This window comes from Puma concolor, chromosome E1 (genome assembly GCF_028749965.1).
Source record: "Puma concolor isolate L17-30 chromosome E1, mPumCon1.1.hap2, whole genome shotgun sequence".
Lineage (NCBI taxonomy): Eukaryota > Metazoa > Chordata > Mammalia > Carnivora > Felidae > Puma > Puma concolor.
Genome location: NC_141680.1, coordinates 18,627,439 through 18,651,548, shown reverse-complemented (window position 1 = coordinate 18,651,548; position 24,110 = coordinate 18,627,439). Strand labels below are relative to the sequence as shown.

General features: G+C 53.5%; 3 protein-coding genes, 1 long non-coding RNA gene and 3 other non-coding genes across 13 annotated transcripts; 5 read left to right on the top strand and 2 right to left on the bottom strand.

Moving 5' to 3' along the window:
* Positions 1-2,167: 2,167 nt before the first annotated feature.
* On the bottom strand, positions 2,168-12,894 carry RAB34 (RAB34, member RAS oncogene family). 2 transcript variants are annotated; one of them, XM_086686496.1, is made up of 15 exons: positions 12,527-12,894; positions 12,111-12,193; positions 11,938-12,020; positions 11,507-11,674; positions 6,012-6,332; positions 5,133-5,198; positions 4,834-4,925; positions 3,891-3,956; positions 3,686-3,787; positions 3,515-3,579; positions 3,352-3,403; positions 3,083-3,164; positions 2,908-2,998; positions 2,668-2,775; positions 2,168-2,585 (listed from the first exon to the last, which is right to left on the bottom strand). In XM_086686496.1, exons 1-15 carry the CDS (start codon positions 12,718-12,720, stop codon positions 2,518-2,520), a joined length of 1,641 nt encoding a protein of 546 aa, XP_086542622.1. In that variant the 5' UTR covers positions 12,721-12,894; the 3' UTR covers positions 2,168-2,517. The 2 variants fall into 2 exon arrangements, with proteins under 2 accessions (XP_086542622.1, XP_086542621.1); XM_086686495.1 differs by lacking the exons at positions 6,012-6,332; positions 11,507-11,674; positions 11,938-12,020; positions 12,111-12,193; positions 12,527-12,894 and adding an exon at positions 5,886-5,993 and having other exon boundaries at positions 5,133-5,345.
* On the top strand, positions 7,540-10,692 carry RPL23A (ribosomal protein L23a). Its single transcript, XM_025915989.2, has 5 exons — positions 7,540-7,670; positions 8,274-8,457; positions 9,734-9,910; positions 10,346-10,415; positions 10,627-10,692. The coding sequence occupies exons 1-5, from the start codon at positions 7,646-7,648 to the stop codon at positions 10,639-10,641; spliced, it is 471 nt and encodes a 156-aa protein (XP_025771774.1). The 5' UTR covers positions 7,540-7,645; the 3' UTR covers positions 10,642-10,692.
* On the top strand, positions 8,123-8,189 carry LOC112855848 (small nucleolar RNA SNORD42). The gene has a single exon (XR_003223056.1). It is a non-coding gene; the product is annotated as a small nucleolar RNA SNORD42 (small nucleolar RNA).
* On the top strand, positions 9,576-9,647 carry LOC112855887 (small nucleolar RNA Z17). The gene has a single exon (XR_003223059.1). It is a non-coding gene; the product is annotated as a small nucleolar RNA Z17 (small nucleolar RNA).
* On the top strand, positions 10,223-10,271 carry LOC112855856 (small nucleolar RNA SNORD42). The gene has a single exon (XR_003223057.1). It is a non-coding gene; the product is annotated as a small nucleolar RNA SNORD42 (small nucleolar RNA).
* Positions 12,895-14,244: 1,350 nt separating the features above from the next.
* On the bottom strand, positions 14,245-23,302 carry LOC147574170 (uncharacterized). Its single transcript, XR_015243966.1, has 3 exons — positions 23,065-23,302; positions 15,404-15,478; positions 14,245-15,175 (listed from the first exon to the last, which is right to left on the bottom strand). It is a non-coding gene; the product is annotated as an uncharacterized LOC147574170 (long non-coding RNA).
* Positions 15,016-24,104, top strand: NEK8 (NIMA related kinase 8). 6 transcript variants are annotated; one of them, XM_086686488.1, is made up of 15 exons: positions 15,016-15,149; positions 17,200-17,405; positions 17,643-17,875; positions 18,106-18,237; positions 18,728-18,936; positions 19,100-19,179; positions 19,263-19,444; positions 19,548-19,698; positions 20,399-20,475; positions 20,805-20,922; positions 21,780-21,930; positions 22,165-22,328; positions 22,434-22,592; positions 22,758-22,923; positions 23,846-24,104. In XM_086686488.1, exons 1-15 carry the CDS (start codon positions 15,103-15,105, stop codon positions 23,964-23,966), a joined length of 2,196 nt encoding a protein of 731 aa, XP_086542614.1. In that variant the 5' UTR covers positions 15,016-15,102; the 3' UTR covers positions 23,967-24,104. The 6 variants fall into 6 exon arrangements, with proteins under 6 accessions (XP_086542614.1, XP_086542612.1, XP_086542613.1 ...); XM_086686486.1 differs by having other exon boundaries at positions 20,351-20,475; XM_086686487.1 differs by having other exon boundaries at positions 20,303-20,475; positions 21,843-21,930.
* The last annotated feature ends 6 nt before the right edge of the window (positions 24,105-24,110 follow it).

Sequence of the window (24,110 nt, the reverse complement as noted above, 5' to 3'; positions counted from 1 at the left end):
CGGCTCCCAGCCCCTTGTGGCACCCCACCCCCACCCCAGAGCCCCTTCCCAGCTCCTGGCCCCCACAGGCGCCCTGTCCCAGAGACAATACCAGCCAATAAAGATGTCCACATAGAGCCAGGATCTTGGTTACAATTCCCCCAAAACAATTATTAAAATAGTTAAGGCTTTTGAGCTCTTCTTAATTTTTTTTACATGTATTTATTTTTGAGAGACAGAGCACACGTTGGGGAGAGGCAGAGAGAGAATGAGACACAGAATCCGAAGCAGGCTCCAGGCTCCGAGCTGTCAGCACAGAGCCCCATGCGGGCCTCGAACTCACAAACTGTGAGATCATGTAGAGTGGGACGCCTAACCGACTGAGTCACCCAGGCGCCCCCCCCCCTTTTTTTACAGCTCTTCTTATGTGTGTTAGTAGTGTTTTATTTATTCTGCAAACTCAGGTGTCTCCATAGGCTTGCCTGTGAGGGGGAGCAGGGCCGGCTGCATTCATAGTAACCTGCTCTACGCATACATAAAAAGTCTACTCATCACACGTGGACTAATGCCATATGCACACATGCACATGCCCCTCACAGACATCACCCAGAACATTGAACCATATCCTTGCTCCCACACCCTATGCAGCACAAACATTCCACAGCAGTTCCGCGGTGCAGGCTTCACACACACACACACACACACACACACACACACACACACACACACACCATTGAGTTACATACAGGCTCTGGGCAAGACCACAAGACAAGAGGCGATGACCACAGTCCTGTTAGGGAAGAGAGATGGAAAAAAATACTTCTTTGAGGGGAACAGTGAGGACTTAAATGGGGGAACCTCCTGACTCAGAGCATGACTTTTTCTTTTTGAAGAGGGAAAAAATGGGCTGTTTTTCTTTTCTTTTTTCTAAGTAAGCTCTAGGCCCAACAGGGGGCTTGAACTCACACCCTGAGGTCAAGAGTTGCATGCTCCTGACTGAACCAGCCAGACTGTTTTGTTTTGTTTTGAACTTAGTTATTTAATTCTATTTTTTTTCATTTTTTTAAATGTTTTTATTTATTTTTGAGACAGAGAGAGACAGAGCATGAGCAAGGGAGGGGCAGAGAGAGGGGGAGACATAGAATCTGAAGCGGGCTCCAGGCTCTGAGCTGTCAGCACAGAGCCTGACGCGGGGCTCGAACTCACAGAGTATGAGACCATGACCTGAGCTGAAGTCGGACGCTCAACTGACTGAGCCACCCAGGCACCCCTTTAATCCTGTTTTAAAATGTAAAATGAGGGGCACCTGGGTGGCTTAGTCAGTTAAGCCTCTAACTTTGGCTCAGGTCATGATCTCATTGCTTGTGTGTTTGAGTCCAGCATTGGGCTCTGTGCTGACAACTCAGAGCCTGGAGGCTACTTCACATCTGTGTCTCCTCTCTGCCCCTCTCCCACTCTATTGCTCTGTCTCTCTCTCAAAAATAAACAATAAAATAATAATAATAATAATAATAATAATAATAATAATAATTTAAAATGATACTACTCATACATTTATGTTTATATCATTAATATAGTTAGTTGTTAGATAACACATCTTCTGAGTAAAAGCCAAGCCCATACCCACTCTGGGCTTTCTGGTCAACCCAAAGAGCATGCAAAACTCAGTCACTACTTACTGTGTTCCCCTCAGGGAAATATTTTTTATTTTATTGTATTTTCTTAATGTTTATTTTGGGGGGGGGGGGGGAAACAGAGGATCCTAAGCAGGCTCCACGCTGACAGTTGAGAGTGCAATGTGGGGCTCGAACCATGAGATCATGACCTGAGCACAAGTAGGACATTTAACCAACTGAGCCACCCAGGCGCCCCCAGAGAAGTAGGAAGGGAAGGTAGGAAGAGGATGGAAAAAAAAGAAGAAAGTATCCAATGGAAGAAATCTGGGAACAAGCACCAAGTAGGAGGACTCAGGTGGGGATAAGGAACCAAAGGAAAGAGCTCTCAAAACCAAACACTGAGAGTCCAGGATAGCCCTCCAAATCTGGTTCCTGAGCTCCCAGCCTTTCTGAGCCCTGCCCAGGGGTCAGGTATGGCCAGAATCCCACAGGAAGCTCCAGTCCCAAGACAGTCATACAGTTCTGCCCATTCCACATCCCTCATCCCCAACAAAGGACTCCAGTCCCCAAACTGCTAATAACAGAGATTTTAATGCATAAGGCACAGTGTAAGGCTTGGATCATTAAGCATCCTCATACTCAAGGGGTCCAGCAGGCTAAGCAAAAGCAGCAGGGACTACCTCCCCACTGCTGGGCAGCCCGGAGAGCCCCTGGGGAGGGAGGACATCTAGTCTTTGGCATGGTGTCTGGGGCAGGAAGTGACTAGCATGGTCCCTGCTACCCCTCCAGGGGTACTGCCACGAAGGGGCAGCTCTTTGGTCTGGAAAAACAATCAGTGCAAATGTCCAGGGTCGAGCTCTAGGGCAATCAAGGTGGCACAGTGCCCCAGGGCTGGCCAGTCTCTCGACCGTCCCCTTACCGCTCACGGGCAGCACGTGGGCTTCTTCTTGTTGGCAGTTAGGTAAAGGTTGCTGTCATCACTATTGATGCCTGAAGAAGGGTGGGAAATACGTGAGGCAGGGATGAGAGGTTCCCCGTGCTCTCTGCCACCCTCATCCAGGTAGGCACTCACAGACAACGTCCCCAATGCGCCGGGCCCCCGATTTCTCCAGCTCAGCCAGCACGTTGGCCTCAAAGGTCAGTGCCGCCACACGGAAGAAGAATTCCCGGACATTTTCACCTGACACGTGGAGCAAATGGGTGCTTAGGGGCAGTTCCAAGCCTGGGGTCACTGGGCACAGCTGAAGGTAGAGGAATGAGAGGCCAGGTAGGCGGGAGTGCCATTTCAAAAGACCTGAAGCCGCTGACTCACCAGTGAGAGATGAGACCGCCCAGTACTCAGCCTTCATCTCTTGGGCCACCTTGAGTGCGTCTTTCTCCATTAGCATATACTGAGCAGGAGTCTGACAGAAGGGCAGAGTCAGACGGCAAGGGTTGGGGAGGAGCCCCTCACCAAAATGGAAGTACCCCCTGACTGGCACACTTACACTCAAGTCCTTCTTGGAACCCACGAGGAAGAGAAGCACACTGGAAGGGTCGTTCTCCTTGAGTGCATCAGCTAGCCACTGCCTGCCATAGAGGGTAGACAATCAAGGATGATCGAGCTGGACAGGCTCCTCCTGCTGTCACTCATATGCCCATTACCCTCTCTCTGGTCCCCGATGCATTCTTCTTCACTACCGATATACCTGACCACCCCTCTTTTCTGAACCCTCTCTTCCCAAAGCCCCCATTACAGTGCAGCATCCCTACATACTTGGTATGTTCCAGGGAGGCCACATCATTCAGGTTGAAGACGATGATGATGGCTGGAAAAGTAGCAAAAACAGCTGACGTTACTGGCTCATTTCCCAAATCCCCCCAAGTCCTAGATTGGAGACCAGGAACACCCACCTGCCCCATCTCACCCCCGCCCTTACCTTGAGCCCCTCGGTAATAGGTTGATGCAATGCATTTGAACCTCTCCTGTCCAGCAGTATCCCAGCTGGGAGGAAGCAGGGGGTAAAACACGGGTATGTGGGAGGGGCCTGTGAGGTGGGGTATAGGTGCTGGGGGAAGGAATGGCTGGAAGGTATGGAGAAAGCACTCACAGCTGCAGACTGAAGGGGACGCCCAACACCTCAAATCGTTCCATCTCAAAGTCCACTCCAATGGTGGCCTTGTAATTCTTATCAAAAGTATCTTTGCAGAACCTGCAGGAGTACCAGATGCTCTGGCCCTGAGCCCAGTCCACCTGGCTAGGTCTGGCTGAACCCTGCTCGGCCCAAACCAGCCCAACTAGAGGTGCCTTCTTACCTATTAATGAGACAAGTCTTCCCTACGGACAGGTCCCCCACCACAATGACTTTGGAGATCTTAAATCTGCAGGACACAAAGGTGGGCAGGAGGAATGAGCACTAACTCTTGCAACCTAGAGAGTCTCAATGCTCCGTACTAGATCTATAACGTTAGCAGCACCCAGGCTGAGGTTACCATAGGCACGGGGCCTCCCAGGCAGCTTGCCTGGACACACTTGCTGGGGAGGAGTGTTTTCTGCTTCAGCATCAAAGAAACATGAATTGGAATCCCAGTTCTTACATTTACTAGCTGTGTGACTTTGGACAAGTTACTTGGCCTCTCTGAGCCTCAGTTTCAACATGTGTTAGGTAAAGATTTAGTATATATTCTATTGGGTTGTTGTGACAATTGAAATAAGATCAATGTCCTATATTCTGAGACATACCTCCCCTTCAGCCTCCACACATACATTTGATAACATCTCTGAAATCAGGATACAGCTTAAAAGTGATGGTGTTTTCCATTTAATAAAATACAATAACAGTAACCAACACACTGCCCGGGCACATAGTAAATGCTCAGTTAATGGTTGGCAAGTGTTATTAGTATTACCTTCTTTTACCCATAACGGGACACATCCCTCCAGGCACATCCCCCTGCCCTAGGGCTCAAATGTGTGGTATGTGGGAAGCTGAGCTCGTGACCCCGCCAGCCCCGCACCTCCCCCTTGCACACCTTCTGTTTCAGGAAGTGAACTACCACCTTTCTACCCCACCCCATTTCATAGGACTCAACACAAGCTTGCTGGGAAGAAAAGGGAGAACACATGGATATAAAAAGGGGGAATAACCATATATAGCTGGGAGAAGCTGAAACGGAGCCCCAGGGGTGCTTGTGCACCCTAGCTTTGACTACAGGGTTTCCTGAGCCTTCCTTTCTTTGTTAAGGGTGTCTAACTCACCCCACGGTGCCTGTCCGGTGCTCCTGGCAGGCGCAGGTGACGCGGGGGTTGAAGTCTCTGTGCACGTGCAAAGCGGCCTCCTTCCTCAGGCACTGAGAGGAATCGAAGAGAATGGGACTCACCCACTCCCGGCCCATGTCCCGCAGCCAAGCTGCGCTGGGCGGGGGTAGGGGACCACCCAGAAGCAGCCGACCTAGCCGGGTGGCAGGGCTGGGCCCAAGCCTCTAACTGATCTAGTGCCGCCTCCCCCCGCCCACACCCCACCGCAGCCAGAAGCCCGACGCGGCCCTGGAGCCTACCTGGGGCAGCTCCGCCAGGACGCGGTCCCTCCGCACCGGCGCCAGAATGTTCATCTCGCCTACGGCCTTGCGGGGAGCCCCGAGAAGGCACTGGAGCCTGATCCGCCCCAGCGACCCGGGCCCGTGGAGACCCGACAATCACCCGCGACCGAGGTGTCCCGACTATAACTCTGGGCCACGGGGAGCCTCCAGGAGCTCGCGGCCTCGGAGACGCTACGACCACAGCGGGCCACGGGGATGAAACAATCATCCGAGGCCGGGGCGAACCCACAATCACCCGGGCCCGGGGGGTCCCGAGGATGACTCGGGGGCGGGGAGACTCCTCCGCCGCCAAATGGGGGCGGGAAGTCCCGTCCGGAGGGGGCCGGGCCCGCGCAGACCCCACAATAACTCGGGGTCGGATAGTTCCTACAATGACTCGGGGCCGCGGTGACCCGACGACAACTCGGGGTTCAGGCGGCCCTACCATAACAGAGCTGCCTGGGGGCGCGGAGCGGCCCCGCCGCACGGGGTCAGTGTGCTCAGGGATGGCGCTGCAAGGCCCGCGGGCTGCTGGAGGAGGGGGCCTGGGTCCCAGACCGCAGCAGGACCTGGCGTCCCACTCAGCTCTCCCTCCGCGAGCGCTGTAACATGATCCCCGGAAATTCCTGGAGAAGGGCCGCCCCCCGCCCCTCTCCCGGCAGCTCCAGGCCTCGCGGGCTGTCCCAACCTCCCCTCCTCTCCTCCCCACTGCGCTGTCCCAGCTCTGGCTACCCTTCCAGATGCCCCACGGGCACCGGGACCGCCTCCACGCAGGCTGGAACCTGTCCAGATCGAGGTCTCCCAGGTTGCTCTCCCTTGCAACTCTGTGCCGGGCTGCGGCTTCAAGGGGACCCTTACCCAGGCAAACTGGTGATGGAGAACCGTGATTGCTGCGCAGTATCTGGCTAGGCAGGCCAGGAACCCGCGGGGAGGGGAAAGGAGGAGAGAAGGGGCCCGAGGAGAGGCGGCGCTTCCCTCCTCAACTCCAGGCCCAGGACGTGACTCATAGAGTCTGCCCTCGCTCGCCCTTCTGCCCTGGGATAGGATGGGGTGGGGGGAAGCACACAGGGGATGCCAGGGTCGGAATGGGATGCTCACCGAGAAAAGAGACGTCTGAAGTCTGGTGTCTTTTCCTTTGAAGCGGTGTAGATTGACGGGTGGGGAGGCTGAAGACCACGCCTGGATGGAAGATAAAGAAGGGGTAGGTAGACCTGAAACTCTGCCCTTTGGGTAGGTCACCGCTTTGGGACATGGGGCCTCTGCTCTGGTATAGGCGTTCTCTCTGGTCCCATTGGAACCAACCCTCAAGGACAACTTTTCCATTCTGCAGTTCTGCAGGATAAAAGAGGGGTGTGGCACACAATAATTCTCACTGTCAAAGGGGGAGCCCTGGCTCCAAAGAGGAGAGGAGGAAGAAAGGTCAGGGTGGAGGTGGGATAGACACAGACCCTCACAGAAGCAAACCTGAGCTTTACTAAAACTTGCTCTGTGTCAGGAACTGATTTTGAGGATGCAAACATGACTGAAGCAAGGATGGGAGGACTACTTAAAGGGAGGGGACTGTAAATGAAATTATTCACAAGAATTAGCAAATCCTGGAGAAATCTGTACACTGGGTGTTTGGAATATTGGTAGAGTTTCAAGAGTATTATTGGGAAAACACACAAAATCTGACTGTCACAGGTAAAGAGGGGCAGATGTGGCCACCTTCTACCTCCTCGGATACTTTCCTCTTCCCCTCTGCCTGACTCAAACTTTTCTTTCTTTCTTTTTTTTTTTTAATTTTTAAAAAATGTTTACTTATTTATTTTGAGACAGAGAGAGAGAGCCCGCGAGAGCGCAAACATGGGGGCGAGGCAGAGAGAAAATCCCAAGCGGGCTCCTAACTGTCAATGTGGGGCTCCAACCCCCCAACCGTGAGATCATGACCTGAGCCAAAATCAAGAGTCCCACGCTTAACCGGCAGCCACCTAGGCTCCCCTTGACTTTTTCTAACACCAAATCACTGTTATTGATAAACTACGTCCCCTCTCTGGACCCAAATTTCTACAGATATTGTTTGAAGGACTTGAACCAAATTCTGCTCTAACGTTCTAGAACTTCGCTTTACTCTCCAAATCAACCTAATTATATGCACTTCAGTTTTCAGTGTTACTGTCTCCTGCAACTACGATCCTCTTTCCTCAAGATGGAAAGCGCTCAAGACCAAACGCAAGCGGCAGCTGGCTGCACCATCCACCATCCACCCGCAGCAGCAAATAAACACGTGTCTCCAAAACACTACAACTCCCAAGAAGCTATAGTGTCTTTCGAGGGAAGAGGTGGAGCATGCTTAATCACTCTGGGGAGGAAACTAAACCTAACTACCATTCCCGGCGGTCTCCGCGCCATAGATTATCCAATGAGCTTTAAATGAAAAGTATCGCGATTCTTCCGTGAGACTTGGCTCTATAAGCCCCTGGAAACAAGCCTCGGAAATCCCTTTCACGAAGATGGCGCCGAAGGCGAAGAAGGAAGGTCTGTGCTGGGGCTGGGGGTACCGCAGGTAGTTGGCCTGGGATTCCCGCAGAGTGAACAAACTGGGAGGATGGAGGCTGAGCTAGTTCTTGGGGTGTCTGCTCCGGAGCTACTTCTAGCATTCTGCCACTCTACGGCGCGCGTGGGCCCAGCCGCATGGGCTGAGCTCCGTGACAGGGTTTGGGGAGGCAAGTCCGGCCGCCGCCACCTGTCGGGGCTGCCAGACTGTTGGCTTTGGGGAACTACACGCATCCATAGGCCGGAGTTTCATGTCTCCAGACCTGAGTTGTTGTCCGCACCTAATTTTCCTTTTTTCCACGTGTTAGACGGGGCTATGAACAGTTAAAACTATTAGAGTATATGTTGTCAAGTATCAAGCATTCGATCATTGCTAGGTTTTTTTTTTTTTTTTCGTCGAATCGCTGGAGTTATTCCAAGTTCGCCCCAGTACCGTGCATATGATGGAAAAATTGTAACCTCCTGAGACTTGTGATGTCTTCAAAGGAACCGCTGATGCACGTGTGCCTTGGAGCGCCCGCTAGGGGTCTTGAGGACGGAAGTGAATGGTTTCTGAATCCCGTGCCTTCATATTCTTTATTTTAGCCCCTGCCCCTCCCAAAGCCGAAGCCAAAGCAAAGGCTTTGAAGGCCAAGAAAGCAGTGCTGAAAGGCGTCCACAGTCATAAAAAAAAGAAGATCCGTACGTCACCTACATTCCGACGGCCCAAGACACTGCGTCTCCGAAGACAGCCCAAATATCCTCGAAAGAGCGCCCCCAGGAGAAACAAGTCAGTACTGCCCCTTTCCCATGAAAAGATCTTGGGTATCCTCCATTCGTAATTTGGAAATTTACCAGACCTACAGCACGTCTTGTCAAATATCTGTTGGTACCTAGTGTGCGTGTCTTAATAGTGTGAAGAGATTGTTAATGCCCTATTTAAGGACAAGAGGAGGCATTTTGACAACATTGGCAGGCATTAAGACAACTCAGTGACTTCTGGTTATTAGCTTAATTATTGCTTCACATATGGTCAGGGTTTTAAAGTCTGCTTTCTTGGAGTATCTAGTAGGACTTTGATACATGCTTTTGTTTTGGAGTTCCCTATTACTGTAGGGGACAGTCCTTGATGGTGACAGTGTGGGATGATTCTAGGTTGATAAGGATATTTAATAATCTGTATTAATCAGAGAAGGCCTGCAGCGGTGTATAGAAGCTTCTCGTTTACTCTCAACTCGTTAAACTCAAGGAATAGTTGGGGGGAGGGGAGGGTTGGAGTTTTTGAGTATTTGCCACACTACTGGTAATAACTGACCTTAAGGGCCACAGATTAAAACACCAGTAGTAATTGCCACCTCCCACTGCTTTCCTAAGAAAAAGGCAGGAGTGGGTTCTGCCCCATTTGGACCTAGGAGTTAGTGTGAGGAGAGGTTGAGACCTGATGTCTAGCTTTAAAACAGGAAGCAGGTGTCCAGGTGAATGGAGACTTGTTTCTCTGAATTTCAGGGGGAAAGCTGTGTTGTAGGTGTGTTCAAGCCACTGTAGTTTTAACTTAGGCTGTAAATAAGGGTTGCTCTCAGTTGATGGCCCTCAAACCAGTTTTCACCAACCAGAGGGAGCAGAAATATCTGGCTAATCTCCTGATGAAGCACCAACATTCTTTGGAACTCTAGCCTGGGTTTTAAGATCCCATAGTCCAGCTTTGTGCTCTAGGGGTAAGTTGTGTAACCTCAGAAGTGTCAAGTTTCTTCCAGAAGTTTGCCCTCCAAAATGTTGAGGTCAAATAAATAATGGAGGGGTTTGGAACTCAGAGCTGATTCTTTAATCACTTAAAGGGTGAAAGTCCTTCAAGCAGAAGAGTACAGGGTTCTGTCCCCCAGGCTGAGGTTCCAGGTCCCTAAGTTACAGGGTGCAGATGATGACACTGTTTAGCGACCAAAGTCTGACAAAAATGATTGCTACTTTATTGTCTGATGCACCTGGGCTCTTCTGGCTTTGAGATCTAAAAGAGACCTAATCCTTTTATTGGACCCAGGCCAGATGACACCATTTTGCCTCTTCCCCAGGCTTGACCACTATGCCATCATCAAGTTCCCCCTGACTACAGAGTCGGCCATGAAGAAAATAGAAGACAACAACACTCTTGTGTTCATTGTGGATGTCAAGGCCAACAAGCACCAGATCAAACAGGCCGTGAAGAAACTCTATGACATTGATGTGGCCAAGGTCAACACTCTGATCAGGTGAGCCAAGAAATCTGCATGGAGTCAGTAGGTTTCACAGCTTGCAAGCCTTGAGAAATGAGCGATTTCTGCTGTAGTTAGTCCTTTGTATCTATACAGACTTTAGAGGACACATTAGTTCTCCTGCCTCTAGGACTTGATGTATGGAGTTAGTGTTCATTTTCTTGATCTCTATACCTCTAGACAGACAGGCCCTAGAGTAAGATAAAATTTATGTCAGATTACTTGGAGTTAAGTTTTAAAATGTTATATGGTGTTCCAGGTAAAAGGGAGTTGACTTCATTTGTGGCTTGGTGGCATCCCTAGCCTCCTGTGCAAATGCTGGAAAAGACTGACATGGACAAAGGAACCACTGATGTGCCATAAAGACTAGGGGAAGAAGGGAGGGTTTGGGGGCTGTGAGAACAGCGGGAACTAAAGCTTCCTTCATCCTAGGCCCGATGGAGAAAAGAAAGCATATGTTCGACTGGCTCCTGACTATGATGCTTTGGATGTTGCCAACAAAGTAAGCTTCCTTTGCTGTTAACTCACCCCCGAAGTGCAAGTGATGTGTCCATTACTGACCAAAACCTGACTTGCTGATTTAGTCTTAAATGACTGCACCCCTATCCTTAATAGGCCCTTTCCTTGCCTTATTTTTGCTTTTTAATCATGACCTTCCAGCTTAATCTTCACATTTTGTCTCCCAGTAACAAAGCTCCCCTTTTGTTTTTCAGATTGGGATCATCTAAACTGAGTCCAGCTGGCTAAATCTAAATATAAATTTTTTCAACATATATGTTTCTCTGTCGATTTCTGGTTGGGCTTCAGGAAGGCCATACTGTGGTGTATACACACCACAGTAACAAGGCTTGGGCAAGACTCTTGGTCAACTTACCCTGTTGGAACACTCTGCTTTAGTACCTCACCACGCTTGTTAACATTTTAGCAACAGGAACTCAAATATTTGTGGCCCAGATGAGGGTTGGTTGTCTGTCCTAGGACAACTACGATTTGCCACCATCATAGTGGTAGGAGAAAAAACAAGAACCCCTCCCTTTATCCCTGGAAGAGGCTTTGTATGAAACCAGTACACAATACACAATTCTCATTAGCATCCACTTCAGGGCAGTGTGGGATGGCTGCCTTTCATAGCACCTTGTCCCCGCACCCAACCAGCATGTCCAACCGGTCTGTCTGCTTTCCTCACCCCTTGCCCAAGAAAGGACAAGGACTTCGGAGGAGTGCTTTCATTAGCATTTTCAATAGTAGGTGCAGACTTGAAAGGTGGAGAGGTTATCCCCAGGATGCCCCAGGCTTGGGGCTAATTCTTTCATATATGTGTGAGGCTCTGTTCTTGGCTGTGTTTGCTCTTGCCACAAGTTGTAGGCTTTGTGCCTCTCACTCAGTCAAAAACTTGTCTTTGTGTTGCTGGCTGGGGACACGCTGAGGGCAGAAGTCTGAGCGGAGGAGACGGGAAAAGTAGATGAGGATCATGATGTCCAGCATGAGCAGGATACCCAGCAGAAAAGTGCCCAGAGTCCTCTGGCCCAAATAACGCAAGAAGTAGTGCGTGAGGTAGGCCTGAGGGGCCAGGCGGAAGAGAAAGTACATGACCAAATTGACGTATTTGTTGACCCGGTAGAGGAGAAGGTGCTGGGCATTGTTGATCTTCATCATCATGCGGAAGGTGAGGAATATGTTGCTGACCTCCACCAGCAATGTTAGGACTCCCCCACCGACAAAAGTGCTCCAAAAGATGCCTGAAAAGAAGGCACCCATGGCCTAGAAGACACGGGTGAGAATGTGTTAGGGAACCCAGATACCATCAGTTTGTTGAGATACTAGGTAAGGCCAGGGATTGCTGGCCTAAAATAGCCAAAAGCACAAAACAATGCCAACCCTCTGTCCCAGCAATGGGATGTAGGACACAGGTTAGAAATGGGGTTAAGAAAGAGATGGGTCTTTACCTCCCAGGTTCAGACAGACAAGGCTGAGACTAGATTGCTAGCACCAGGCCTACACCATATCCCCTGCGTCTCATTTACCATGACGTGGTGAACCAGGTATTCCCAAGAAGCTCGGGCTTGATGACTAATCACGATGTCCACCGTGTCGTGGATGAAATACCCTAGCAGAGAGAGAGAAAAAGGTCATGAAAAGACCTGAACAAGCTTTTCCCCGTCCCCCACCTACTTAATGCTTTCTGGGCAAGACCTACCTGCGGAGAAGCAAACTAGCAGGTAGCCAGAAAGCGACCATGCCGTCTCAATCTCCACCAGCAACTCCGGGGTCTGCCATATACTGGGAGCGAAGAAAGCAGGCTCTCAACATCTCGGCATCCCTAAGGACCCTCTAATCCCCCATTACCCTTCCCAGTCCCCGGGGATCTGAGCTCGCGCTATTGGCTGACTGGGCAGTGAGGAGAGAGGCCTGGCTGAAACCCAGGTGTCTCCCGTTTCCCAGATGGGATTTTTTTTTCCCCCTCCCCCTGGGTCCTCTGCCGCTCCTAGTTGGAGAGTTTTCCAAACAGGGAAATCAGGTAAGACTACATGGCCTCGGCCTGCCCGAGAGGGATGCGGAGGGTAACGCGGGATCCCTAGCCACCCACCTTCAAAACCCCAGTCCTTTACTCACCACAGCAGCGCCCAGATTCCAGACACGATGGAATGGGCGAAGGAGACGAGCAGGTTGTGCCAGCGCCAGGTGCGCAGGGGGTCGGCGCGCACGTGCGCCGGCAGCGGCAGGCAGCAGAGCGCTCTCCGGAGCCCCCGGAAGGTCAGCGTGGCGCTCAGGAGCAGCGGCAGGGCGGGGTGAAGCAGTGGGGGCATGCTGGCCCTCCCTGCCGTCTGTCTGCCCTCGAGGCGGCCTCCTCGGACTGCTCCCGGAATGGGGCTCCCTCTCGGGCCAGTCCACCCCGGCCGCCTCGCTGCCGGCCGCCAGCCTCGCACAGATTTCGTGGAGCCCTCTAGGCCCCTGCGCTCCTCCCGTGCCCTCCCCGCGGGCCTCTGTCCCCGCCCCCTATCGCCCCCGCCCCACCCCGCCCCGCCCCGCTCCGCCCCGGCCGCTTGCTCCCGCCCCTCCGGCTCCTAGCCTGCACCGAGGGCGTGAGGGCCGTTTCGCGGGGTCTCCCGGCCCCGCCTGGCTCCCGCGGACTTCGGGCGAAAAGGAGCTCTACTGGGGGCGCCGCCACCCCCGCGGCACCCCTCTCTGGCGCCTCCCGACTGCCGATGGAGCCCCGCCTCGCTCGCTTGGCCTCATTAACCCGCGTCCCTACTTTCCCCGGGGCTACCGGCTCCCCCTCCTGGGCGGGCACTGAGAGAACACTCTCTCCTCCCTCAACTCCAATCTTGGCAGAGCGGGGCGGGGCCCGTCACACACCCGGGTCCTTTAAGCCCTGGTCCTGCAGATGGATCCGAGCCTCACTTCGACAATGATCTCCGCCCATACCCTGTTCTTCCACTGGATCTCTAGCTTCTTCAGGCCAGTTTTTCTGCGTGTATGGCGCCCCGCATCAACTCCGTGCCTGGAAAGGGTCGACTAATCTATCACCACCCCTCTTCCCAGCTCGCTTTTGGGCTCCCGGGGCCGTGCGGCTGTCACAATCCTCCCTCAGACAGTCCCAGCTCTCTTCTCCTGGCTCCTTGGAGACTGGGACGAGGAAAGACCGCGGATTTGCCGGGGCTGCTGGGGTGACCCTTACTCTTCAGGCCAGCGGCCCGAGGCAGTTGCAGCTCGCGGTCACTAGGTGTCAGCCTATCCCCACCTTGGGGCGGGATCCCCTCCCGCCTCCAGTGGAACGAAGAGCTAACGCCAGAACTGCTGAGAACCTGGGGCTGGGGGTGGCGCTAAGGGAGTGGAAGGGTGTAGCTGGAGGGGAGGAGGGAGCTCGGGAAAAGCTGCTGCGAGAGGGAGGGAAAGCTAGAAGCCTTAGGGGACCAAGAGGTTTGGGTGTTTGCTCTGCCTCCCCTGATAGCTCCATGGTTACATATTAACCCCTGTGGGGCTCCTGGGTCAACCACGGCCCGATTGGTTTCTAGGTGAGAGCACGAGTGTCCCGGGTTGAGCGGCTTTTCCCCTCTGTGCTCCCCTTTAGTCACAGGGCAGCTTTGTTTATCAGCCAAGAGCAGCCTGAGGCAGCGACCGAGGGCCCCTCGTGGGGACCCTCAAGTGGTCCTTCCACTTGGGTAGGTTTGGGTACCCTTTTGAGGGGTGGGGCTGGACAGAACATAAACACTCCTTTCTTCACATTCCTCATTCACTCAGAAATAGGGACGCTATCCCTTAGCTAATAATCATCCTCTCGCTCTTTGAGCTTTTATGGAGCTCACACAGAGGAGGCGGCACAGGGAGACAACAGGAATTAAACTCACTCCTGTTCGAGACAGTCGTACTGACCAGCCCCCTACGTTTAGGCAGAAGCTTTGAACCCACATCGGCCAAACAGCTCCCTTTCCTCCTCTCTCTGATGTTTTCAGATAGTGGTCCACTTCCCTTTCATCCCCCTCTCAAGGAGATTCTCCCTATAGTTGAGCGTTGAAGGCAGATTACCTGAGGCAAAGTTGTGTGTGTGCAGGGGGGAGTTGGAAGTGCTGACGAGCGCGGTGCTCACAAGTCCGGACGGCCTGGAGACCGTGTCTCCTCCACCCTAGGTGAATCAATTTGCACAGCTCGGGGTTTCCCCGGTCCCTCCCTAGGCAAACACGAAACTCAGCTAACCTTGCTCCCTGCCCCACAGACCGAGAGTGCTGACGCTCTCGGTACAGTTTTGGTAGTTCATCATTTGCGTGCCAATGAGAATCTGCTCTCCCCTTTCGAAATAGCGTCACTAATGGGCAAAGAGGTGCTGCGCTGAGAGGTCGGTCCTGGCTTTCCACCCTCACACGGTTGTGCAGGGCACCCCTCCGCTCTAAGGAAGCTTTTTGAGGACCGGATGCCGAGATGTGTGTGGGAAGTGGCTGGTACCGTACCGCTAACCGCGCCAAGAAACGGCATAACACTCCATTCCTCGGACCCTGAAAAAGTAACTGTGGGTGGGGGCTGGTAAGACCCATTAAACAGCACAAAACAGATACAAGGCTGAACCAACTCCAATCTCACTTGCTCCGCCCCCAATTATCTTGCAACGTAGGGGGCGTGGCCCTAGGGTGGGCGGGTCCGCGCACGCGCCGCGTCTGGGTGTAGGGGTTCCGGAAATGTGACTAAGAAATGAGATGGAGAAGTACGAGCGGATCCGAGTGGTGGGGAGAGGTGCTTTCGGGTGAGCCAGGGATCTGGGGAAGGAAACTGGTCGGGGAGAGGGAAAGTAAGTCCGCGAATTCTCTGCCTGGTTAGCCCCGCCCCGAGGCGTGAGCGCGCACTTGGAAAGCCCCGCCCAGACTTCCGGTCTCAGTCCCTGCTGGGAGACTCCGCCTCTAAGGAGGTCACGCCCCCAACAAGCCTGTGCGTCCCCGCAGAGTTCTGTTCTTTGATGCCTGATTCATTCATTCTACGAATACTGAGCGCCAACTCTACCGGTCTGGCTCTTGGCGCCAAGTATACTGTCAAGACCAAAATAGGCGTGGCCTTTTCTCTCTCGAAGCCTACAGACTGTAGGGAAATAATACAATAAACAAGATATTAAAGCAGTTACTAACAAGCTGCGAGCATAGTATACACCAGGGAGTACTTATTTGGGATGGTCAAGGAAATTTTCCCTGAGAGATGAGGTTTAAAGCCAAGACTTAAGGAATGAAGACCAGTAATTCGAAGGTGAAGGCAGAGCTTTTCAAACAGAGGAAACCGTCTATGGGAAGGACCTCATGTGAGAAAGAATTCAGAGTATTCAAGGAACCGAGAAAAAGACTGAAGTTGGAATGTAGTGGGCAAGGGAAAGAATGGTATAAAATGGGATTGTCACAGAGGTCAGGGACCAGATTATGGCCTTATGGGCGGAGATAAAGGGGTTGAATTTATTTGAAGTGTAAAGGGAAGAGGTTTAAGCAGAATGGTCTTGATGTGATTTGCATTTTTATTTTTATTTTTTTTTTAATTTTTTTTCAACATTTATTTATTTTTGGGACAGAGAGAGACAGAGCATGAACAGGGGAGGGGCAGAGAGAGAGGGAGACACAGAATCGGAAACAGGCTCCAGGCTCTGAGCCATCAGCCCAGAGCCCGACGCGGGGCTCGAACTCACGGACCGCGAGATCGTGACCTGGCTGAAGTCGGACGCTTAACCGACTGCGCCACCCAGGCGCCCCTAATTTGCATTTTTAAAATGTCACTCGGGCTGCTGTATGGAACTTAGATTTGAGGATGACAAAAGTGAAGGTACCATTTTAAAGACTCGTGCAGTATTTTAGGCAGGAAATAATGACTTGGCCAAGGGTTGTAGCAGAAATCAGAGAGAGAAATGGATGAGTTCACAGTATTTTGGAGGTAGAAACAGGATTTGTTGATGTGTTTGTTTGAAATGGAGGAAAGATTTTGGCATGATTTTCAGGGTGTCTGACTTTGTGGTGGTGTCATTTACTGAGATGGAAGAGACTGAGAAAGGAAAGGTTTTGGGGGCAGGAATCAAAAGTTCTATTTTGATTTTTTTGTTAAAATTAAGGATGCATGCAAGCCATTTAGGTAGAGATGCAAGGCGGGTAGTTGGATTTGTTAGTCTGGGGCTCAGAGGAGAGATATATCAAATATAAATTTGATACTTAGATGATCATTCATTCATATCATCCATTCATTCAGCAGATACTTATTGAGTTCCTGTGTGCTAAATATTGGGCTATGCTCTGGGGATATGGTTGCGAAGGAGAACAAGAATCCTGCTTTTTATGGATACTAACCAGAGTTGGAAGAAAATAATAGTGTAAATGGCTTCTACTCATTGAGCATTTTTGATGTGCCAAACGCTGTGCTAAGTGCCTTACATGCATTTTCTCAGCAACCCAGGGAAGTTGATTCTGTTTTTCAGATGATAACATCATATAATGCAAGAGTAGATAAGTAGTAAGAGGAGGAGCCAGGATTTGAACCCAGGCAGTTAACTCCAGGGTGTGTGGGAACGTAGGGAGATCAAGACTAACTTCACTGTGTCTTTGGTGAAACTGAATCTCAAATAAGTTGAATGACTTGCCTAAGGTCTCACACAGAGTTTGTGGTCAATTCTCCCTGTTCCTAAACTCAGTGTTCTGTGCATTTAGTTAGATGATCTCTTAGTCTGGGTTTCCTTTCCCCTCTCTTAAGTACTATCCAGTGACCAGGTCTGCCCTGCCTGATGTGTGGCTGGAGGCTCGGCTGGTACCCACCCCTGTACTCTGTGTCCCCAGGATTGTGCACCTGTGCCTGCGCAAGGCTGACCAGAAGCTGGTGATCATCAAGCAGATCCCAGTGGAGCAGATGACCAAGGAAGAGCGGCAGGCAGCCCAAAATGAGTGCCAGGTCCTCAAGCTACTCAATCACCCCAACGTCATTGAGTACTATGAGAACTTCCTGGAGGACAAGGCCCTCATGATTGCCATGGAATACGCACCAGGTGGGCCAGCCTTCTTGCATTGTCCTGGCTCCAAGGGCCTCTCACCTCTGGGACAGGCAGACACAGATCAGCCGGCTTCCCTCCTCAGAATGAGTTTGATGGAGGGTCAGAGGTATAGAGTTCTCATCCCAGTTGTGTGAGGCTAGCAGGCCCTTGCCCTTTCTGGGCTTAGTTTCATAAAAGGAGAGTCCCAGGTATGGGGAGACCTGGATCTGAAGTGGTTCCTTGTGGCTGCAGGTGGCACCCTGGCTGAGTTCATCCAAAAACGCTGTAACTCCCTGCTGGAGGAGGAGACCATCCTGCACTTCTTTGTGCAGATCCTGCTCGCGCTCCATCACGTGCACACCCATCTCATCCTGCACCGGGACCTTAAGACTCAAAACATCCTTCTTGACAAACACCGCATGGTTGTCAAGATCGGGGACTTCGGCATCTCCAAGATCCTTAGCAGCAAGAGCAAGGCCTACACGGTGCCTGGGCATGGAGGGGAACTCAAGGGTGCTGGAGGTTTTGATGGCCAAGGCCCACTCTGTGTCCCAACTCTCTCTCCACCATAAGACCTTGGCCCCTTAGGCCCTGGCTGGCTGCAGGAAGAAGCACTTGGGCCTGCTTTGGGAAGAAGCTGTCTCCCAGTGGGCCTTGAACAGAGCCTTCCCTCCCCCACCCTCAGGCTATAATAATATCCTCTTCCGCCCTGCAGGTGGTGGGTACTCCGTGCTACATCTCCCCTGAACTGTGTGAGGGCAAGCCTTACAACCAGAAGAGTGACATCTGGGCCCTGGGCTGTGTCCTCTATGAACTGGCCAGTCTCAAGAGGGCTTTTGAAGCTGCGGTGAGTTAGCACCCCCATGGGGACAACTAGGACATCTCTGTCCCTCCTCAGGAAGTCCTCGGCTCCAGCCACCTCTTATTTCTTCTCTTTTGGCTGAGTTATGTTTCCCTCATCAGACCAGTAGGTCAGCCCAGGGCAGGGCTGTGACTTCCCTCTGGCTCTGGGTTCCTGAGGGAGGGCTTGGGCCTTTCCACTAAACTGAGGACTCCTGAAAGCAGAGCTCTTCCCATCAGATTAGGGACCCTCCTAAGGGCAAGGCTTGAGTTCTCCCAACAACCTAGGGTTCCTGAGGACATAACTGAAGCTAAGCTCCCCTACCAGGAGTTCTTGAGAGCAGGGTTCAGCAACTGTATCACTGGGAGTCCCCTCTTCAGACTGAACGCTCTGAGTGCAGGGCAATGACCACCCCATTAGACCTGGGGCAGGGAGGCGCTGCCACCCAAGAGCATGACTCCGGCTGTGGCCAACCTCACACTTGATGCTTTCACAGAACCTGCCAGCGCTGGTGCTGAAGATCATGAGTGGCACCTTTGCACCTATCTCTGACCGGTACAGCCCTGAGCTGCGCCAGCTCGTCCTCAGTCTGCTCAGCCTGGAGCCCTCACAGCGGCCACCGCTCAGCCACATCATGGCACAGCCACTCTGCATCCGCGCCCTCCTCAACCTCCACACCGACCTGGGGAGCATCCGCATGAGGAGGCCTGTGCAGGGAGGGAGGGGGACTCTGGGCCCAGGGGAGCACCCAATAGGAGCACAATGAGCCTGGGGCAGAGGGAGCTCGGGGCAAGTCCTCCATTCCTGCGTGTGGGAGTGCCAGGAATGGGCCAGGTCTTGAACCCCCACCCCCACCCCCGACCCACAGGGCAGAGAAGTCCCTGGTCCCAGGGCCACCCATGGCCCCCGGCAGCACAGGGAGCAGGACCACAGGCGCCCGCTGCAGGGGTAAGTCGGAGCCCCCCAGCCGGTGCCCACGGCCACCAAGCCATTCCCACTAGTTTAATAGGCCTGATGCACTGTCCCCGCAGGTATACCCCGGGGACCCGCACGGCCGGCCATTCCGCCACCGCTGTCGGCGGTCTACGCGTGGGGCGGTGGGCTCAGCGCCCCGCTGCGGCTGCCGATGCTCAACACAGAGGTGGTCCAGGTGGCAGCTGGGCGCACGCAGAAGGCGGGCGTCACGCGCTCGGGGCGCCTTATCCTCTGGGAGGTGAGCAGGCTGGGGTGGCCCTGGACGGCAAGGGGGGCCCAGGCAAGCAGGGGCCAAGCAGGGGCGGCCGGGGCGCCGCCCACGCCCTCCTGGCCTCCGACAGGCCCCGCCCCTAGGCGCCGGAGGGGGCGCGCTCCTGCCCGGGGCCGTGGAGCAGCCGCAGCCCCAGTTCGTCTCCCGTTTCCTGGAGGGCCAGTCGGGCGTGACTATCAAACATGTGGCCTGCGGGGACCTCTTCACAGCCTGCCTGACCGGTGAGTCCTTCAGGGGACTATGGGAAGGCACCCCCAGAGCACCTTCCCTCATTGCTTTGTCATTTGCAATCTGCACACTCAATTAATACTGCTCTCTGCTCTTTGTCTGGCACCAGGTTCTTTACTCACGCACTCCCCTTTACCCTCACAAGGGCCTGGCCGAGTAGTTACAGTATACTGTACTCATTTGAGGGAGGCTCAGAGAGAGAGAGAGACAGAGAGAGAGAGAGAGAGAGAGGGAGAGGGATCTGGAAAGCTCAGATCTTAAAAGCTCAAAGAGGAGAGGGGCGCCTCTGTGGCTCAGTTGGTTAAGCGCCCGGCTGTTGATCTGGGCTCAGGTCTTGATCTTACAACTGGGGAGATGGAGCCTTGCATCAGGGCAACAGACCTTGCTGCTGCGCTCAGAGCACAGAGCCTGCTTGGGAGTCTCTCTCCCTGTCTCTCTGCCCCTCCCCAGCTCGCACTCTCTTTCTCTCAAAAATAAATAAACTTCAAAAAAAAAAAAAAAGTAAATAAAGCTCAGAGACTGTCACTGTCCCAACTCACACATCTGAGAAGAGACACCTCTGCTTATCCTTTTCTACCTCCTGTCCCATTCTTCCAGCTTTTTCTTGCTCCTCCAACCCATGGACTGGCTTATCTGGAAAACCAGCCCAACCTCTCTCTCCCTTCTCGTTCCTCACCACCCCCCACTCTCCAGACCGAGGTATCATCATGACCTTTGGCAGCGGCAGTAACGGGTGCCTAGGCCATGGCAGCCTCAATGACATCAGCCAGGTGGGTGTTGCACATACCTTGGAGAAGAGGAAGTGGGGAGATGGCATGGAGCCCACATTTGAGAGCTGACACCCAGGTTGGGGGCAGGGGATCCCCAGCAGCTAGGTCCCTCTAGCTCCCAGGCTGCACCTGTCCCAGGCAGTACCAGGGGAAGTACCGAAAGGCCGGCCTTCCCCAGTGGTTGCAGTGGGGGTGGGAGGGCAGTTAAAGAGACAGCCGTGTCTTGTGAGAATTCGCCGCTTCCAACTTCATCCTTACATGGGATGCTGAGGCCAGGCAGCTAGTCTAGGCCCCTTGCCCAGTCTCTCTCACTTCCCCTCCCTCCCTAGCCCACCATTGTGGAGGCGCTGCTGGGCTATGAGATGGTGCAGGTGGCCTGTGGGGCCTCTCACGTGCTGGCCCTGTCCACAGAGCGAGAACTATTTGCGTGGGGCCGCGGAGATGGTGGTAAGCTTTCCACCCCATTCTAGCCTCTTGGCTGCATCTCACAGTACCCTGGCCATGATTTGTTCCCTTCATACCCACCTTCTACCCCATGACTCGTTCTCCGTCTTTTCTCTTCAATTCCACTCATTTATTGACTTATGAAACTTTACTGCACATCTGTGAGCCCCCTGGGCTGGGTGCAGAGACAAGTTGAATAAGAGTCACTTCCTTCAGGGGCTTATGTTGTAACGGGGGAGATTTCTTTCATCAGTCAATACTTCTGGTGGCCCTCTCTGGGTCAAACGTCCCGCTGGGCTTTGAAACTAGAGAAGACCTACATGGGGTTTCTGTCCTCCTGGCAGACTCATTCTAATGGAAGGGATGACATCTCCCTATGACAAAGGACAGACAGGGGCGCCTGGGTGGCTCAGTCGGTTAAGCGTCCGACTTCAGCTCAGGTCACGATCTCACGTTCCGTGAGTTCGAGCCCCGCGTCGGGCTCTGGGCTGATGGCTTGGAGCCTGGAGCCTGTTTCCGATTCTGTGTCTCCCTCTCTCCCTGTCCCTCCCCCATTCATGCTCTGTCTCAAAAATAAATAAACGTTAAAAAAAAAGGACAGACAGCGTGAGGGCTCCTCCCAAGGTCCAGAGATGTGAGAACCCAAGGAATGGCATGGGAGTTTCCTGGAGGAGACAGAGGTGGCATCTGAACGGGGTCTTGAGGAGGAGTAGGATTTTGACCACAGAGGGGCCAAGGATGGGCATTTCAGGCTGAGGGCACAGCCTTCACTCACGCTGTTACCTCTTCTCTGTGACTCCTCATCCTGGCATCACCGACCCTAAAACTCAAACAAGCCCCATCCTGGTTTCTTATTGTAGGCCGGCTAGGACTGGGCACCAGGGAGTCCCACAGCTGTCCCCAGCAGGTATCCATACCCCCAGGACAGGAAGCCCAGCGGGTTGTATGTGGCATTGACTCCTCCATGATCCTCACCGTGCCTGGCCGAGCCCTGGCTTGTGGGAGTAACAGGTAAATAGGTACACCGGGATGACTAGCCTGTCCCCTTCCCCTCCCTGGCTGCTAAGGCAACATGACATGTCGTTGCCACCAACCAAGGGGCAGAACTAGGGGGCGCTGAGAGTGCTGCTGGGTTCAACCCAGGGTGGGATCTGTGCCCTGGTGACCGGCTCTTGCCCAGATTGCTGGGAGCAGGAGAGACTATACGAAGTGTCAGCTGCACTTGGGTTTTGCCTGTACCTTCAGGTTCAACAAACTGGGCCTGGACCACTGCTCCCTGGGGGAGGAGCCTGCCCCCGACCAGCAGGTAGAGGAGGCCCTGAGCTTCGCACCACTAGGTTCCGCACCCCTGGACCAGGAGCCCCTGCTGAGCGTGGACCTGGGCACTGCTCATTCAGCTGCCGTCACTGGTGAGTAGGACCTGGGCACGGGAGGCCACGGGTGGACTCTCCTGGCCTCCTTGGAATCTCACTTGAGGCATCCCTTTCCTTCCTTCCCTTTTTCCTCCCCTACAGCCTCTGGTGACTGCTACACTTTTGGCAGCAATCAGCATGGGCAGTTGGGCACCAATGCCCGCCGGGTCAGCCGGGCACCTTGTCAAGTCCGAGGCCTGCAGAACATCAAGACGGCGATGGTGGCCTGTGGGGATGCCTTCACTGTAGCCATTGGGGCAGGTGATTAGTGGGCACTGTGGGGGCGGGTAGGGTGTGGGCAGCCCGTGGTTATCACGTTCAGGGTTGCTGAACATCGTGATGGGGCCCGTGAAGCAATCCGGGAGGAGAGCTGCTCGCTGAGCCGTGTCCTCCTCCTGCTTCCCTGCTTGGGATTCTGTTTGGCAGAAGGCGAAGTGTACTCTTGGGGCAAAGGGGCCCGAGGTCGACTGGGAAGAAGGGATGAGGATGCTGGACTCCCTCGGCCAGTGCAGCTGGATGAGACGCACCCTTACACAGTGACTTCTGTGTCCTGTTGCCATGGAAACACTCTGCTGGCCGTTCGCCGTGAGTTCTAACTTTTCCCACTTCATCTACACCAGGGTGAATCCAGCTGGGCCCGGCTCCTGCGCCCATCCCCAGTGGTCACAGCCCAAATCACTAAAAGCCCCCAGATAAATGAAAGCAGAAGTTGCTGGGGAAAACAGCTTCCTACCTGGGGAGGGCAAGGGCGTCTGCGTCTTGGGCCTTGTTGAAGGGCTGCTCGGTGCTTCCCAGGGCCCAAAGGCCTTCTTTCTCCTCCTACCCCCAGTCCAGTTTAGTTTGAACCTCTGTTTCTGGCCTGTCAGGGTCCAGAGTCCAGGGCCATGTGTGGGAGTGGGAGCGGAGGTGGGTATCCCTTGCTGAGGCACTGCCCTCTGGGTCACTGCAAGTGTCCATACCTTCCAGCGGTTACGGATGAGCCAATCCCACCCTGAGGCACCTAGATACACCTCTGGACCTGGACCACCCTGCTGTTGCTTCTCCTCTGAACGTTCTTGAAATGTGCGGATGCCTGCAGCAAGACTGTCCCCACCAGCCCCTGGCTGGTCACTAACCCGGTAGAAGAACTAGTGAGGCGCCCACTCTCCTTTGGCCCTGGATATGAAAACCTCAACCCACCCTGTTCCCCCAACAACTCTCTTTTCTCTCCCCACCCCTCTTCTCTTAAGTTGGTGTCCCCAGGGACCAGGCTGGCTAGATCTGGAAACCAGACAACCAGACCTAAGTTTGGGAAGCAGGGTGGTCTCCCGACTCTCGGCAGAAAAAAGCTGGAGGTGGCTGTGGCTCCATCCAGATCATGCCCTTTCCCCCAGCCCAGTTAGAAAATAAATCGCTGGTGCCCCCTGCGAGAGCAGCTCTACTTTGGAGCAGGGCAAGCCCAGTCCTGCCTGGACTGGCCATTCTGGCAGCCTAGCTTCTTCTTTGCCTGCCCTGCAGGGAGTCTTGCCACCTACCCCCCCCCCCCCCCCACTCGGTAACCTGAGGCACGGATTAGCACAACTTCTGAGCTCTTTCCTCCCCTGTCGACTGGAAATGCATCTGCCAAGGGTACCAAAGTGTCTACTGCGGAGCTAATCCTTGCTGAAGGTTGCCTCTCACCCCACACCCCAGCCTTTCCCCCAAAGCAGGTTGGGAGAAAGGGTTGCTGGCTGGGCCAGACCAGTTTTCCAGATGACTGGGAAATAGCGCCAATAAAAACATCAGCTGCCTGCCTAGAAT

Coding starts and splice junctions, on each gene's coding strand:
- RPL23A (XM_025915989.2), top strand. CDS start 7,646: ATGGCGCCGAAGGCGAAGAAGGAAG. Junction 8,458..9,733: donor AGCGCCCCCAGGAGAAACAA/GTCAGTACTGCC, acceptor CCTCTTCCCCAG/GCTTGACCACTATGCCATCA. Junction 9,911..10,345: donor AAGGTCAACACTCTGATCAG/GTGAGCCAAGAA, acceptor CCTTCATCCTAG/GCCCGATGGAGAAAAGAAAG.
- NEK8 (XM_086686485.1), top strand. CDS start 15,103: ATGGAGAAGTACGAGCGGATCCGAGTGGTGGGGAGAGGTGCTTTCGG. Junction 15,150..17,199: donor GTGGGGAGAGGTGCTTTCGG/GTGAGCCAGGGA, acceptor CTGTGTCCCCAG/GATTGTGCACCTGTGCCTGC. Junction 17,406..17,642: donor TGCCATGGAATACGCACCAG/GTGGGCCAGCCT, acceptor TTGTGGCTGCAG/GTGGCACCCTGGCTGAGTTC.
- RAB34 (XM_086686496.1), bottom strand. CDS start 12,720: ATGCCCCCACTGCTTCACCCCGCCCTGCCGCTGCTCCTGAGCGCCACG. Junction 3,580..3,685: donor GTCCCCTTCAGTCTGCAGCT/GTGAGTGCTTTC, acceptor GCTTCCTCCCAG/CTGGGATACTGCTGGACAGG. Junction 3,404..3,514: donor CTATTACCGAGGGGCTCAAG/GTAAGGGCGGGG, acceptor CTACTTTTCCAG/CCATCATCATCGTCTTCAAC.